General features: G+C 38.8%; 1 protein-coding gene across 1 annotated transcript; it reads right to left on the bottom strand.

The window, feature by feature from the left end:
- Positions 1 to 2,546: 2,546 nt before the first annotated feature.
- On the bottom strand, positions 2,547 to 3,231 carry LOC124200604. The gene is made up of 3 exons (XM_046596875.1): positions 3,094 to 3,231; positions 2,859 to 3,002; positions 2,547 to 2,792 (listed from the first exon to the last, which is right to left on the bottom strand). The coding sequence occupies exons 1-3, from the start codon at positions 3,229 to 3,231 to the stop codon at positions 2,547 to 2,549; spliced, it is 528 nt and encodes a 175-aa protein (XP_046452831.1).
- Positions 3,232 to 17,456: the final 14,225 nt, after the last annotated feature.

Here is a 17,456-nt window from a genome sequence, read left to right as displayed (position 1 = left end):
TTCTTCCTTGTCATAAAATAACTGCTCAACTGCCGAACCAAACCGCTTGGACATTTTAGTTACCCAATAGTGCCAACAAGTATGAACAACTAGATTTGACATTTTGGTAGTTGTAAACCTTAGAGAAAAACTACCTTGGGGGGGAGGGTCCCTTATATATAGCCTTCCATCGCCGATTCACACTCGCAACAGCCGTTTCTGGTCAGTTATTCGAATTTATTTTAAAATTGTAGAATGTTATGTCATTAAACTTTAGTTATTCTGAAACATTATTATATTACAAATGCATTTAAAAAAAGAAATCAAGTTTTTAATTAAGAGTGATCGAAATATATTCGAAAATATAATTCCATCTAATTCAATAACGTTCCGCCATCTCTGCCGATCCCGTTTTGCGTAATAGATCCCCATGTATTGCGTATTGGAACATTTTGTTGATCAATTCAATGAAATAGGTATAGGTATCTTAGGCTAATTCTAATTAAAGATAATTTGGAAAGCAGAAATGAACTGCGTAATTAAAAAAAAACGCCCATTTTCTAGGATTAATTATTTTTTCATAATCAATTTCAAAACTTCTTGAGAATGAAGTAAGAGGGCATAAAGGAGCAAGTAATTTTGCTATCTGCAGTTGCCAGCCACAGCCAGCATATCTATCGATTTCCATTTCTATAATGGGCTTTTTAATTATTTCTGTAATTTTATTTCATTGTCACTTGCTTGAAATATGTGTGTAATGTCATAAGGTTTAAGAAAAAGTAAAATTGCATTTCATAACGTTTGATTTGAATTTTGGAAAATTAAAATTCCATGCAAAATGACTGGTGCGAAGCGCGAAAGCTGAATCGGCCTAGGCTTTATAAAGGTCACCGCTGCCCTCTACATTATTCGAAAATTGATCTGCAATTTAACAAACTCACAAAATGTGTTTTGCAGCACTGATCTCGATGGTTTCTTCGTGGTTGATTACGAACCCGATACATAAGACCCCGCAACCAGACAACTCACTGTCTCAACCACCACTGTCATGCCAATACCAGACTGTGAAATTGAAACCGACACCTGTTAAGGAACGTGTCTACTATGGGAATTTCAGTACCATACTTCTTTCGTCTCCTGGATTAATTCCGCCATCTGGAGTACTATCGAACGCCGAACAAGGTTTTATCCCTTTTCCACCACAAAGGGACCCAGTTGTGATGCGGCAACCAGTGGAGTTGACGGATGTATGGACCGAAATCATACTCAACCTATCTACTCCCGTTAACGTAATTGAACCGAAACCCGAATGCAAGCCACTTGCATAAACTGAAATAAAAAAGGAAGTGACAAATCCTTATAGGATCGCCCCTGGGAAAGTCGCTGAGGGACAATCAGGAAAACCTCAAATCATTCACTCCACTGAAGGAATTCAACCTGGTGTTGAAAATGATGTTGATTGAGAAAATGAGTTGATGAGATGTTGAAAACAGAGACCAACGTGGTGTCTTTATTGAAATCGGAATCTTCGAGTATTTTGGAATTAACAGAAATCGAAGAATTAATCGACCAGAATAAGGAGCTGCAAAATTCACAGCTGCCGGCTGACGGTTCAAGTTATGTGTCACAGCCTCTGTTCGTGGATATTGTAGAGAATAGACAAGGGTTTAACTAGGCTTCTGTATTGAATAAACACAGGCTTCTGTATGTACCGTACAGGCAAAGTACATCTCATCAATGCATGTCGAAATGTGTACATAGAATATGCAATACATGAGACATAATTACAGAGATAATTACCTGAGTCAGATTAACTCGGATGAACAAAAAGAATAACTCAAGAGTCTCGATACAATGAGGTTTGGAACACAGATAGAATAACTTTAGACCAGATTTCTTGATACAAAAACGGGGAGACAAGTTAACGCATGACCGCGTGTTTTAGCAGACGGAGAGAAAGAGAAAGAGACAAAAGAGAGCACTGCACAGTCAAGGTAGAAGGCCGAGAGAACTCCCGCTTGTGCTGCCACCACTCCCGTTTGTGCTGCCACCTATTGTGTGTTTGCTTACGCATTCCAACAGATATTACTCTTGAACAAGTCCCGGACCCCGGTGAATTCCAGGCGGACATTCATCCGCCGACACTGAAATGTCGATAAACAAAATCACTCGCATTGAAATTCTCATCTGATTTACGCAGTCTTGATTAAATACACATAATTTTCAAAAGATTTAGTCTGTTTCCCAATTATTTTTCTTTACAAACTAGCGCGTAACTAACGCGTAGATACACGACGAAGACTTGCAACTTGCAAGCATTTATCTGTTTTCGGCAGCCCCGAATAGTTAATTTCTGTGTAGTGTAATCCTTAGAGTTAGACTAACTATTATTAAATACTAACCAAAGTATTTTGTAAATATGCATTGCCCAATATTTTATATTTTCACGTCAAAAACAAAAGCAAACCATTTATACACATTTGGCGTCTTGATTGTTTTGAGGGGTTTCTATAAACTGCATCTGACATTGCCAGTTAACTATACTAAAATGGTTCATAACAAAGCCACTAAGAGGGCATCATAGATTCATAGTAAAGCATTACAAGTGCATAATTTGCCGTTGAGGGGAAGATCAACACGAATCTCGGAAGTCTGCAGCGGTTGAAGTCCTTGGTCTTGACAAGTTTGTAGACGGGCTTGCCCTGGCAAACGGCGTCCCAAGAGCCCATTTTGTAGGCCTCCATTGTGTAGACCTGAGCCCAGGGAAGGCGTTCAATGTCGTAGATAGTGCTGCAGTCACCACTCAAGGAGTCCTATAAACGAAATTGATTTAAGCAAAATTTCTACACGATATAGTCTAAATGGGTTTAGTAGAATACATCAGAGACGGTGAAAGTTGCGCTTTGACCTTCCCAAATAGCATCCCAGTTAACAGAAGGGCCTTCATGACGGACACCTGTTATATCCAATTGCCACTGGCTGGCGATGCTTTTCTCGATGTTGACGATCCACAAAGGCTCATTCTTCACCCATTTGAATTCTAGTGATCTATAGACGAGTACATTTTTAATTAATAATGCTTAATTATTTCGATTCTTAACGAAGTTAACTAACCGATCCTTTATTTTGAGTGATCACAAAAGGAGCGCTGAGGATTTCTGGGCTGGGGATTTTGTCCTCTTCTCCATCAATCATTTCAGGACCTCCTCCGCCAATCAGCAATCTCGAAAGCATTTCCAAGGTAGTTTCCATGGCGCCATAAGCTATTTTCAGTCATCTGAATACTAAATTCAAGTCATAATGTCAGTTCAAGCAAATTAAACTAAATTCCCCTCCACCGATAGCTTGACGACTCTGTGGTGTCGTGAAATCCACGCCTCCCCCCAAACTCCAAACTCCAATCGTGTGCGAGGGTAACAACTTGATTCAATGCCACGGCACGTTACGACATTACAGAAAAGAAAGCCGCATTACAAACACACACACACCCCAATAAAATTTGATTTTTTCCTCTCTCCACCCTTTAGAACTTTCAGAGAGAGACATGTATAACATAAAAATGGAAAGTGCTACGAATAAATATTAGAACGCCATTCATCAACAAACAACTAACAATAGTCGGGGGTCCAGCAGACTTTTATTGACTTTGAGCCAACGAGCTCATTCATTCATGAACGACAAATCTTTTTCTTTCTTTTTCTTTTTTCCCCCGTCTCTCGTTCCACCCGAAAAGAAATAAAAAATTTTAACAAATAAAATGTGAAACCCAATCTCTTTTGATTTTACACACAACAATCGAAGCCTTGGCCCTTTTCTTTTCTTTTTTAACTATCGATACTAAATTATTCCGCCATTGTTGTTGTTGTTGCGGTTTGCTGCCCTACCGGAAACGTGTGTGTGTTCTGGAGGGAATCTGAATGACAACTGCAATAAAGCTCCTAGGAGCTTCAGGAGGGGTGGTGTAGTTTAGTACGAAGGAACGGTATGAACGCAGCAGCAGCAGAGTGGGGGAAGAAAACAGAAGAAGAAAAACGAGCGCGGGAGGGCTCTGGCAACACACGGACGGATACACACAGAAGAAGGAGGAGAAGGAGGAGAAGCGAAAAAGAAACAAACATCAACCACACCCATTCAATCAGTGAATCCATTTACTATACTACACCACCACTACTACTACTACTCCAACCAACCAACACACCTCCAGAAAGTAGAAAATGCGATTACGCAACAATTAAGACGAAAGAGGGGAATTTGCGGTCTCTCCCCTTGAGGTTTTGAAATAACTTTGTCAGTCGGAGAAAAAATAAGAAGAAAAAAGCTTTTGACTAATGTCAATTTAAATACGTCTAACGGCTGACATTCATTACCGGTATCTTGTGGAGGGGAAAGGGGGACAACTTTTCACCTGGTGCGGTCAGCCGCTGCTACCACCCGTGTTTAGGTGGTGGTAGGAGCAACAGCTACCACTACAACAACAACAAGAGGAGCTACCACCTTCCGAGGCAGTTTAGAGTGACAGCCTAAACAGTTTAACGTGTGTTTTTATATTCCCTAGCTATAGGAATAGGTGGAAAGCTTTAGGCCCTCCAATTTCCCAGAACCAGAAACAAGGTTTGTGTGTGTTAAATTGGCAACGTCGCTGCTTGTAACGATCAAACATTAGGGGAAAACCTGAAATTCACATCACGATATAATGACAGATGTCCGTGTCGATCGACTCTCCCGCCGTTCCCGTTTAAGTTGGGAAAAACGCAGTAAGCACATAAACAGACTGCAGCAGCAGCACACAAGTCTTTAGCACTTATTCGTAAGGTCATTGGTCGACTGGGGTAAAAGTTGCGTACAAGATGATGAATCCCAATCTCGTCTAGACTCGATGAATCATTCTCGTCCGATCCTATTTGTTTCTTTCTCCATCTTCTTCTTCTTCTAACTCTCAACACCGGGCACTGTAGTAGATTACACTCGATTGTGCACATCTGACCCTTTATATGGCTCCTGACTCCTTTTTTCTCCTTTTATACAAGACCCTGTTTACACATTCACAGTCTGTGCTGCAGCTGTTTTTATTTGGTCGTCATCCCCCCGCTTAAATGACGTCAACATTCCCGAGAAAAACGGATCGTGATAATAGGCTTTTCAAACCATTCCAATTGTAATAATAAAATAAGAAAAAATATGAAATGAGAATGAAAATGTGTGTCCGGATGTGCCAGAGGGGATGACGCCCACGCACGGGTCTCATTACCCGCCAATTTCGCGTAATTTCAATTTAAAAAACAGAAAAACCCCAACTCTTCCACCCCTGCTGCACTGTATCAACATGCACTTGAACCCTCCTTCCTTTCCTGTCAGGATCCGATTTCCCAGCAGCAGCAAACAAACAATTGCATTTTTTCTCACTCCACCAGAAAATAAGTTGAAAAAATATACACACACGACAGCAGCAGTAGTAGTGGTCACAGTGTTCGTCAGGGTGGGTCAATAATCCCAGCAATTTAAGGCAGAAAGCCGCTTGGTCACTGCCTCTCAGGGTCTTCCGCCCTCCAAGCGCCTAATGACTCAATACACTACTTGCAATTCTGTTTTACACGTAAACTAGGAGTCAAATTAGGACTTACCAGTTTTGTATCTCCCCAATGTAACGTACTTACTAATTACGTGTATTGCTGAGAATCGTATTGCGTGGGTACTGACCACGTTATAATATTCACCACTGTTTCCTGTGACGTGAATCTGTTCATCGGGTTGTAATAGATACCTAATAAGATCCCTGGAACGAGGAAGGTTTTTGGGAAAACGGAAAAGAGGAAGTTGGCAATCATATGCTGGTTACAACGTTGGTTGCCAAAGCAGTGGACAAAACGACACTTGAAAAACGGGATGTTGCCAGCACAGCATATCCTTAAAGATTTTTACGTCCAAAATTTAAACAATTGCCCTTATTGTTCTCTCCTCTTTCTTCATGAACTTTGTCATTCAGAAACCCAAGAATAATGTGATCATTGCTGCGGGTGAAGACGTAAAAACTAGCCCTTCAATCGCTGTCAGAAAATGAAAAGGGCTCCCGTGCCTTCAGACGCAAAAACATGGCGACAAAAAAAGATGAAAACTTTTAGACACATTATTTCTGAATTATGGGTCGAGCGAGACCATTCTTTCATGGTATGCTCATCTAGATTAGCTGGTATAAGCCCGTTGCTCTTAGTATATCTATTGGGTTAAAGTCTATTTTACCCGACCAACTTCTTACTTTACTTTACTTATCTAATTCACTTTACTTTATTTAATCTAGTTAAGTAAGTGTAAAACCCCCTAGCAGGTGTGTACCAGTACAATAGAGCAGAAATAATCCTTGAAATAGAATCATTGTAAAAAATTCGTCCAATAGAAGATATCTTCCCCTGAACAAAATTTTAATTGAGAATTTTCGCATTCTTTTACTTCTCTGCAATTGAATAACTTCTTCAATGTGGGGATTTTAATCCTTTTTTATTTTAATGTAATCTTCATGTGTTGCTCTAAGAAAATCTGTCACTCGAACTTGTAAAATAAACTTACTCCGTCAGTAACTATTGTTCAAACACAAAAGTGTTGAACCGAAAAAATCATCCAAAAAACATTGTTAAAAAAAAATGTTGCAGCGATATACTTTTTTATTTTTCTTGTCTTTCCGGCCGCCTTTTTTTAATAAATATTTTTTAAAATTTCACTTCGTAGCGTCTTCTTATTCATTAAGACTACAAGAAGAACAACCATTGACAGACATTTTTTTTTCGAATGATGCAGAATTTTGAAAATTTACTGATAAAAAGGAGAGTTAATCTTCCATTTTGCTTCACCGACTCCTTTGTCATCGCATAATTCACCTTCCTGTTCAACATCTAGTTAATTCTCAGACTAACGGTCACAGTGTAAGGTTACACGATGATTTTAAGTATTAATTGTCAAAAAATTTTAGTATCATTTCAGGAAAACCAGAAGATGAAATTTTAAACTGATTTATTTGGACAGGAAATGTTCTTTCCACCGAGTTCGGTAAAAAAAACAAGAACATAAAAAAACAACAAAATTACAAGCAAGGGAGACAAGAATAAGGAGTCCATGGCAGAAGAAGATCTTAGTGTGTAACTTTATTTTGATTAATATGTTGTTTTCTACATTACAACTATTATTTGCATTTTCGTTCACGTTGAATAGAAATGGCCTGTTTGATATTGCAGTGAGAAAAGAAATTGTGCAAAATACGTGAAAATCTGAAAGAATTGAAAAAGACAAACAAATTTATGAAAAATATCAACAAATAAGGAAACTCCAAGAAAAAATTGAAGCTATTCATCAAAGGCATGTTTCCGCCATTCATACCACAATGGAAAACTACACATCGAAAAAAGCACACAAAAAATAAATTTTGAATTGTTAGCTATAAAAAAAATTGGGTTTCCTGCAAAAAGAGAATGAAATTTAAAAAAGGAAGATGGATAACCAAGCAGAAACAATAGATAGTAAACAAAAATAAATCGAAACGAAGATCTTAAATAAAGACATACGTCCACAATATGCATCATGATACGTATTCATGCTGCAGAGACGTCGGGAAACAAAGATGATGTTCAAATTGTTGTGGATTAAAATTTATTATTGCTGTCTCCGTGTGTTATATTGTGATGTGAAATGTCAAAAAGAACACTGAATTAAAGGACATGAAAAATTGTTCAAAAGACATGAAAATCTGTAAGAATTGAAAAAAAGACAAACAAATTTATCAAAAAGATCAACAAATAAGGAAACTACAAGAAGAAATGAAAAACCACGCAGCAAAAAAAGCACACAAGAAATTCTACAAGGGGATAATCGTATGAACTTTCCACCCTCACCTGGCTGAAGTTTCACTTATACCACGAAGCAAGATTCGTCGTCTTCCGTTGCGTCCTGGTATGGAGTTATGTCCTGTGGGGAATTTCTGAGAATGAGATGGACGGCTTCTTAACGAATGGAAAAGAAAAAACGCACAAATTCATGAAAAAGTTCAATAATTAAGGAAACTGCAAGTATAAATTGATGCGATTCATCATGATGCAATGGATGCTGTAAAGAAAAACACGAGACGTTTCTGTATTCATTATATGGATTAGCAATTATTTGTCTTTGTGATAATTGCTGAGCCATCGACTTTTCGATCGATCCAACATCAACACTCGCGGGTGCAACAGTAACTTAGTCATTTAAAAACAAATTGGCACACCTCTACAACTAGTGGACTACGATATCTATAGGATCTCTTGACAAGAGAATCAAATTGATATGAATTTGTGGATTAAGATCCTTTGGGCTACGCGCTGGAATTCAAAATTTGAATCGACTTCATAAAGAACCAAGCTAATGTAGATAAACTCAATTGTGCAGTGAAGGAGTTGAAACCAAAACTATTGGATGAAGCGGATCGTTGTCTTCTTAAAGAGTATGTTGCAATTGACCAATTTGCCAAATATTTGAATGTCTTGCAGTTGGACGCAAATACTACCTGTAATATACTACCTATGACTACTACCTGTACATATGACTACTACCTAATATACTACCTGTACCTACTACCTATAATATGTGTAATATCTTACACACACAAAATCGGAGGTGATGGAAGAAGTAAACTCAGAACCTTTCCATGAATGGTAACGGAGTCAATATTCGCTGAGAGCTCCTCGCCTTTACTGATAAAAGGTATATCAAATTGAAATTTTTATATCTTTTTATGTTTAAAAGAATTCACAAATAATTTATTTAGATTAAATTATAATTGGCCAATTCACGCTTCAAACTTAACAATAAATGAAAGTTTAGCTCTTTACTTCGGAAATCTTTAACTTACTTCGGAGTATGTATGCTTAAATAAAAAATTTTACGCTAATTTCTCAAAATCTAATTTAGTTTTTGAAGAGATTAAACGGTAACAGCCGAAACAGCTGTTGATGGACAATCAAGTTGTGTAGTTGCTGACCAACCATTCGTTTACATCCAAAAGCTATCCGTGGGCTACCGCTCACTGAATGTCACTGACTGTCACTTTTTTGCATCCGAAGGAAACCTGAAATGAGTGACATCACCTAGCCAGCTGACGGTATGGTTATTGTTTTTTTTTTTATCCCTTTTTTCTCCCAAAATAACAAAAACTCCTCAAAACTTGAGGTCCAACAAATTCCCAAAATCTCAAAGACTCCTCAAAACGTGAGGTCCAAAAAATTCCCAAAATCTTAAACACTCCTCAAAACGTGAGGTCCAAACAATTCTTAATCTTACACTAATCATAATTTGTATTTTGTTTTACTTTGTGTTTTATTGCATTTCACTATTTTGATTTCAGGGTCGACCAGATTTAATTATTAGAAGTAGAGATGCCTTTTTTCTCTCTCTTTTGCTCCAGGGGCTGGTTTAAAAGATAAGCTTTTGATCTTTCCAACAGCATCCTAGTGCAATTGGGTACTCTGGTACAACGTATATCGCAAACCGTTCAGCAAAGCATTCCTCATCTACGGAACTTGCCAACGGCTTTGATTTTCATACTCTTCTGGATTTGTCTATAAGCTGAAATCTGGTCAAATGTTGTAGTAGATAACTAGCCCACTATTGCTCAGTATATAAATCCTGATGAACAATCCTTTCTAACAATTGATGAAGATGCCAAGCCAAATTTGGTTTGCCAATCATGTACGGACTAGTCAATATTTCACTCAGATTGTGAAATGCTTGGATGCCAACTTCTGTTCCCCTGCCCAGAGCTCATACTTTTCATTCCTGGGCGCTTTCTACCACCACCAATTCCATTATTCTATTCTCCGGATGGTTTAAAAGCACCAGAGCGATCTGACTTCCAAAACCACAAGTTTCCATCGCTGTTTTTTTCCCTGAATCCTGAAACCTTCAATCAATTCCCCTCTTCCTCGGTCAATTCGATCTTTCAAAATACTGCCCTATGACTTATACAACCCCAGTGTTCAGTCTCAATTGTTAGATAGGATTTGCAAAAAATGCTCAATCTATTTTGCTTCCAAGGTAATGTTGAAACTGTGCACTCGAATGATCGTTTGCCTACCATCAACACAAAAGTGAAACCAATCCGTATTGCTGCAAGGAGACAACGTGAGCTCATGGCAATTCTCGCTCAAGATGAATTGGGCATCAAAGAGGCCTAGTGAGCAGAAGAAGAAGACGTTGATCTACCGGAAGGATTCAATGAGAACGTTACTTTACAAGAAACCCCTGTTACTATTGTTTCATTAGAAGAACATTTTTCAAGCCCTTGGGAGACGAATGAATAATTATCTTCTTTTGTTATATAATTATTAAATTTGCATCAGTTTTGTATTCGATTTTCAAATAAAGATAAACATTTGAAAGAATTCTTTAAATTTTGCTTAGAAAATATTGCATTTAAATTTAAAAGGGGGGGGGGGTTTAGAAAATTGTAACGTATTTTTAGGGGGGGGGGGTTCTTACTTTTGTTACACTTTGTTACGTAGGGGAGGGGGCGGGGTTGCAAAAATGGCCAAAAATACCGCTACGTAATTTATGGACGGCCCAGCGGTTGCCCCGGTGAAGGGAGAGCGCGAGGTGAAAAAATTAGTAGTATTTCGGTATTTCATTGTGATTCGATTTTGTGCAAGATTTTTCTTCAGTGGAGTGATAATTTTCTGGGCTCTGGATTGCTTTATTTTGATTGTTGGATACGGCTTTTGTTATAGGTGAGGTGTACATGCGTGTACATGGAATTCATGTGCGGTGTGTTTGGTAGACTGTGGCTGGGGAGTGAGGTACACAAGTTCATACAAGATTTTCTTCGATTTTTTTTTCAAATTTTTGGGTTTACTGTCGAGGAATTGTTTATTCACAACTCAATTTGATTCAAAGGGGTTACCGTATCATGTCCATACAAATATCGCTAGTAAAAAATTAGCTTCCCGTCGAATCCCCTTATGGGAAATTTAACATGGTCATTGGCAACCATCTCTCCATGCCCATGGGCCATGACCGCGGGTTTCGTTCTAGGGTGAAATTTTATTACAAAAATTTATGTTGCAATGTTGCAAACCACCCCCCATCTCATTTTTTTACAACCCGATCTCAACCCTAAATTAGACACCCACCTTTTCTTTGTTCTAGAAACGGCAGAACACGTTCTCGTTCTCACATCGACAGATCGCTGTCTTTCGATCTTTGCCTTAATTTCCTTATTTATAAAGGGGGGAACAAAAATAAAATGGACGTACAGGGCAAGGAAGACAATGACAATGAATTTAAGGAAAGTTACCTTTAAATCTTTGACGAAATTTCTGCCACTTTCATCTTCACATATTTTTAACTCCCCCGTAGTTGAGTCCGTTAAATTATATATTCTATCGTTGTGTATTTGGAGGAATGAAACCTTTAATTTATAATTCCGACCTTTTCATTTTAAGATATTTGTCTGGTGTAAAATGTATATCATACTACGTGGAATGAGTCCAGCAGATTCAGAGCCAATGGGTCTACCTGTATAGAAAGAGAAAATATATGAATTTTGACATTTATTTAAAAAACATTTTTGGGTTGTTCAATTTCCTTTCCATTGTAAAAGTCTTACCAGACCCAGTTTGACGATAGCAAAATATTAAAGTACTGAACCCGTAAACTGCTGCGTGAACCAGAGGTTGGACCTCATAAAAATTTTTAATCTCATAAAAATCACCATTTTTGTCCTTTGTGGACCTCAATGTTTTTTTTTTGGTCGAATCCAACACGTTTCTAATGTCCGCCTTTTTTATACCCACGTTACCAAGTGGATTCCTCTTTTCTTCTTCCACAGGATGTTCTTTGGATTTCGCTTCCGTAGGATGGTTACGTTATGGAAGAAATAGGAAGAAGGCGATTCTGACATATTGGAGATTGTTGAAGTTTTATAAGTTTATTCAACTCATCGATTTTCTTTTCTTGGAGAACCATGTTTTTTCTCGTAGGTAGCAATTGAGATTGTATCGACGTAATGGAGGACAAGGTTAAATTTATCATATCAATGGCGGAAAACCGTTTTGAGGAAACCCCTACTGATCAATCAAATTTTAATGTAAAAATATCTAAATAATTGTATTTTTCTTCCTTCCCTCTCCCCCACCATCAAACCATAAAATAACTTCCGTACCCTGACATAAAAAAAAATTATCTTAACGCCAGCCCAGAAAGAGGTGGGAACGCGACTTTGCCCCCCCCCCCCTCCGAAACACTTACCACGCGTTTTTAGGGAAGCATAACTCATTTGATTGAGATTCAAGAATACGTCTTAATAAGTTTTTACAATTTTTCATAAGGTACAGCAAAATAAAGGGAAAGGAACTATTTATCATCATTCCAGAACAAGAGGGGGGGATACGATTTTGCGTACAACGATCAGCCGGAATTGGCACCAAAGGGAACACGAATGCAAAAACTGGCCTAGTGGCGGTTGGCACCGCCTCCACCACGATCTCCGCCTACGCCTTCAACGGCACCTTCGCTAACGCTACCAACGGCACCTTCGCCAACGCCACCTCCTCCAGCGACTCTAGCAGCATCTCCATTCAGACCATAGACATTTGCGTCGTGGGCTGTAGTTCAAAAAGCTATCCATGCCGACACCTTAAGGTTTTTCCCGTTAAGGACCAGGTAAAGATGGTTATCCCGGCCAAGCGATAAAATAATTTAATGTAGATAATAATATGTTAGATAAGCGCGAAAGGCAACGTATAATTTCGAATGGAGATGTCCTTTTTGAAGGTGGTTTCGTTGGCATACTCGTACAGAACGTAGGTTTCATTGTATTTAGTAGCCCAGTACCTGTCTCCGTCAAACGTGGTGCGTGGCAAAGAGTCACGCATCTAGTTGCCATGAAAAGTATTCGTGAAGCGATGGTACACGAGCTTCCCGATAGCCACAAGGCCGCAATCAAATTAAAATGTAGAAAATTGGGACTTCTGTAGACGGGTGCGTTGTAAAAGCTAAATGCGCAAAGTCTTACAGCTGGTAAAGTAACAAAATTAACAGAACTAATAATAATTTTGAGTTTGCATGTAGAAAACCAATTCTTGTTCATAAAAGCTGCAATCGACTAATAATACTAAAGTGCTGTAAATCGAGAAAAGGGTTCTACTTCTACCTGATGACAGAACAATGTCCAAGACAATGTATTGTAAGAGCGACAGTACAAAAGGGAGACTAACGAAAAAAATTGAAACGAAAGTACACTCAACCAATCGGAAATTCCCGGTATCAAATCACAATCAAACATGGATCATTCGAAATCATCGTCATCACTGATGTATTCCGCGTGCGCCCAAGAGTTACCAAAGAGTTTGGCGTGTTTAGAAAGTGACAAAGCGAAGATTTCGTCGATAATACCATCGCCCAAAGAAGAGCCTAAAAACGGGAAACAAAAAAAGTTTACGACTAGTTCGTTTTAACTTTGCTTCTTGACAACAGACAGTTGAGAACATTTTTAATCGATATGACCAACAATCAAATCAAAATTACGAAACCAAATGAAACTACAAAATGTAGGCCAACTTACCTTCGTTATATTTGTAAAACTCCCTTTTGGCACGTCGAATATAAAGAGACTGCTTTGCCAGCTTCAATTTTGGCCACGAGTGGTACGAATGAGCGATGAAATCTGGATAGTTCACCCTCCATGAAAAGTCACCGTCTTTGAAGACGATTCGATGTTCGTCACAATAGTACCTAATCATTTAACAGATTTCAACATTTCAACAACAACAAAATCTTGTCACATTTGACAAAAACAATCATAAATATTCGTATATATTCGCACTGAATATTCATGAATCGGGAATCGAGTGTTCAGGTAAATTTCCAAGCATAAATGCAACAATATTACCAAAAGACTGGATTCATGGCCAACTTGTCTTTAAATTCTTTGTCAGCTTCACGAAGTTGTTCAATAATGCGGTAGCCCCTGTAGTTTCTATTTCCAGGTCGGAGTTTAACAATTTCTGCATCTATTTCTTGTTTTTTTTTGTTGTACGATCAAGTTTAACTTTTCGGCATACGTTCTGTAACCGCTCTTGTCTTCATCGTTCATCACCTGCGTTGTGATATAGCCCACGAAAAAAAATAAAATTAACGTATAAACCAGCCTAGTTATTGACATTGGTTAACTAACAAGAGATTTTTGAAATTAACCCAGCCAAATGGCTGTTTTTGGGTAATTTTCCTTCAGACATGTTTAGAAAATTCGGTTCAATAGCCACCAAAAAGCGAAATAATGTTGTTTTACCTCACAGCGCTTTAATCAACTAAATTTCATCAAGGTTTTGGGGGTTCTTAACGCTTAAGATTTATACTTTCAAACTAAACACAAAACCATGACTGACACATTCCTTAGACTGGAGAATCATTTAAGCAAAAAAAAAAAAAAACGAGCAACACAGTCGTAAACATAATTCACCCACCCTCCACTTCTTTTCAACGGTAGACACGCTATAGTCCATAATTCTGCAATTCGGCGTTTCACGGGCGTAGTCGTCATTCATGCATTCCAGAAATGCGCCGAATGGTGTGGTGAACATCAATTCCATCCTGCTACGCAAAAGTTGACCAATTGTACGTGTGTCAACAGGCACAGCCGACGGGTTGGTTTCAGCCGCAGACGCCATAGTTACAATAGTAAAGAAGTATTCCGCAACAAATCTGAAATTGCAACAACAAGATACATGATAATCGACAACCAGAGTAGAAACACATTTAGAATTATCACAGAGACGAAGGTGATAAACAACATCTTTGCAATGAGACCAACTATATCCAAATCAACGAAAAATTGAGTTGCCAGATAAAATAGCCATCCTTCTTAACGATATGAAACAACCAAAAAATTAATAAATGTGATGTGCTGAATTCTGCTTTTAAGTAGCATTAAACCGTTGAAGGCAAATCAATTTATTGCCAAGTGTGAAAATTGCTACTTGCCGAAAAACTCTCTCAACCACACAAAAAAACGAGTCACGCAGTCAAACTTATAACTAACAAACAATTTCAAGTGTTCTTACTTATGGCAAAAGTTTGTTTACGTGGTAAGGTGGGAAGAATACGTAACACTCAATGTATTGGTTATTTCAATCCACCAGTAACACAAAGTCTCGCAGTAGTCAACTACAGAGTCACTACAGTGTATTAATCACAATTTGAGCAGACTAAACATTTCTAGATATCCGTTACATAAATGTAACTCACTCACATTTCTGTCAGTAGATGGCGAAAATAGCGCTTAGGGAAATTGATTGCATAACTGTCAGTCTTAAAGGTTGAGTTGAGAGGTTTCTAACACTCATCCCTTTTTGGTTATTTCTCCCTTTTTGCATTACATTTATAAACTATTACACAGTTCGACAGAAAAACAATCAAATACAAATTTACGAAAAGTAAATAAAGGACCGGGAAACACCGTCATATTTCTATTTTTAAAATTTTGACTGAAAAAATAAGGCTGCGTAAAAAATCATGTCTGGCATGGCCACGGTCGTCCATTACGGTAACTGCAATATAGTTTTCCCTTTGTGAAGAAATAAATTATTTTCTAGCTTACGTTCGAACACCCAAACAACATGATGTACGAGATATAAAATTGTAAACAAACCCTCGAGAATAACGAAGGCAATAATTAGCGCGCATGTACAAAAATGAAGCCTACGTCCCTTGTGTCTTCGACAACGCCGTGAAACTAAGAAAATGAATGCGTGAATCTATTCAAGAAGCCGGCGACGACTAAGGCTCAGACGATTGTTTAATACACGAGCAGTCGACGGCCGAGGCGGGGGCATTTCAAAGGACGAAGATGATGATGACGATAGGCGCCCTCTTTCGGCTGGCGGGTGAGTGTTTGGCTAGAGACTCCGGCGGCGAGTATCAACTTCTACGTCCGAAACTTTGGCCTGACTTTCATTGCGGCCAACACTGTGGCCATCGTCCGAAAGGGAGATTGAGCTCAATTTCGACACCGCTACAGTTTCCCCGTCATCGGAATCTGTCTCCGAACCAGGAGCGTGTTGATGTTCAGGTGACGTTATCAAAGGCGTGACGCACCTGGCGTCCAATCCAGCACGTAGATACGCGGCAAACTTCGATGCCGCAGGATGGCAAAATTTTTCAATCTCGATACTCTTGGCCACCATGGTGATCTGTTCACGCTCAAGGTTTGCCACAGATATCACGCGTTGAAATTCTTCCCAGTTGCCATCCCCGTGAGCACGCGTACAGACAGTGCACATCCAGTTGACTGCACTTGCTGGCAAAGTGGGCAAGAAATTCGACGAGCGTGGCCCAATCGTCTTGATCCTGCGCTGCAAAGAGCAGATAAATAAACAGATTAATTATACACCTAATAGGGGCACGCTGCCGATAAAGGTAAGGTCTACTACACCCAATGGATTTTCCACTCAGCTTTTGGGCTGTGCGAACATTGACGTATTTGCCGTAATTTTTGCGTATCAAGTAATTGATTTTACATAGACTTATAAAATGAGTTCTCGTTTGGCAGGATGCACACGACCACATTTGTAATTCTCTCCTGCTGCTTAGCACCATTCTAATAAACTGGTTTGATATATAGCTACGTAGAAACATAAGACAGCGGCGCGACCTAACCACGACAAGTTCTTTAGGGCATTGCGTAACCCGAGCATATCCATATCTGGTTACATAGCAACAGCTTCATTTGCGCGCAATAATACTTTTGCACCTGTATAAAACTAAACGGGCGATCCGGGGCGATCCGGATGATTCACCCGATGTATCCTTATTCCGCTTTGTTCAAAACTCCTTTTGATTTTGTTAGATGTCTCTATGGTTTATAGACTATATATCTATATTTTCAGACAGGCTTGCAGCTATATGGCTATCCTAATATTGTGCTTATATAATCCTCCGTTAAAGAACATGTTTCAATCAAGAGCCGGTAGACCCAGCAATCTGCACTTTCTATATACAAATCATAAGACGGAATATAATATAGTGTAAACTGGATTTCTTTTGGTTTCTACTAAAAGAGTACACATCAGAGAAATTCGGAGTGCTGCATTATATACGTCGTCTGCTATTGAGCGCCCTGAGTGGCTGCACTAGTTTGACGGTCCTGATTTGTATCATTTTTCCTGGTTATTTTGGTGAAATAAATGTTTGAAAGTTGGTTAATCTTATATGGGATATCTTGGGCATTTCTTGTTCGAGTTTGGCATTTCTTGTGCAACATTTCTGCTCTCACCTCTCGTCCTGTGAGTCACATCATGCTGGTTGACTGTTTACTTTCTGCTCCATCGTCTGCTTCCAGATTTTGTGTGCCTATTTCTCGTGAATTTATTTTGACTTTAGGCAAGAACTCTCCACTTTTCTCATTGTGTGAGGTCTGGTGTGAGCTTGTTGTCACACTTGGTATTGCAAAACCTGGTTCTCATAGTCCT

This window comes from Daphnia pulex, chromosome 8 (assembly GCF_021134715.1).
Source record: "Daphnia pulex isolate KAP4 chromosome 8, ASM2113471v1".
In the NCBI taxonomy this organism is placed as follows: domain Eukaryota; kingdom Metazoa; phylum Arthropoda; class Branchiopoda; order Diplostraca; family Daphniidae; genus Daphnia; species Daphnia pulex.
This window is presented reverse-complemented; position numbering and strand designations above follow the sequence as displayed.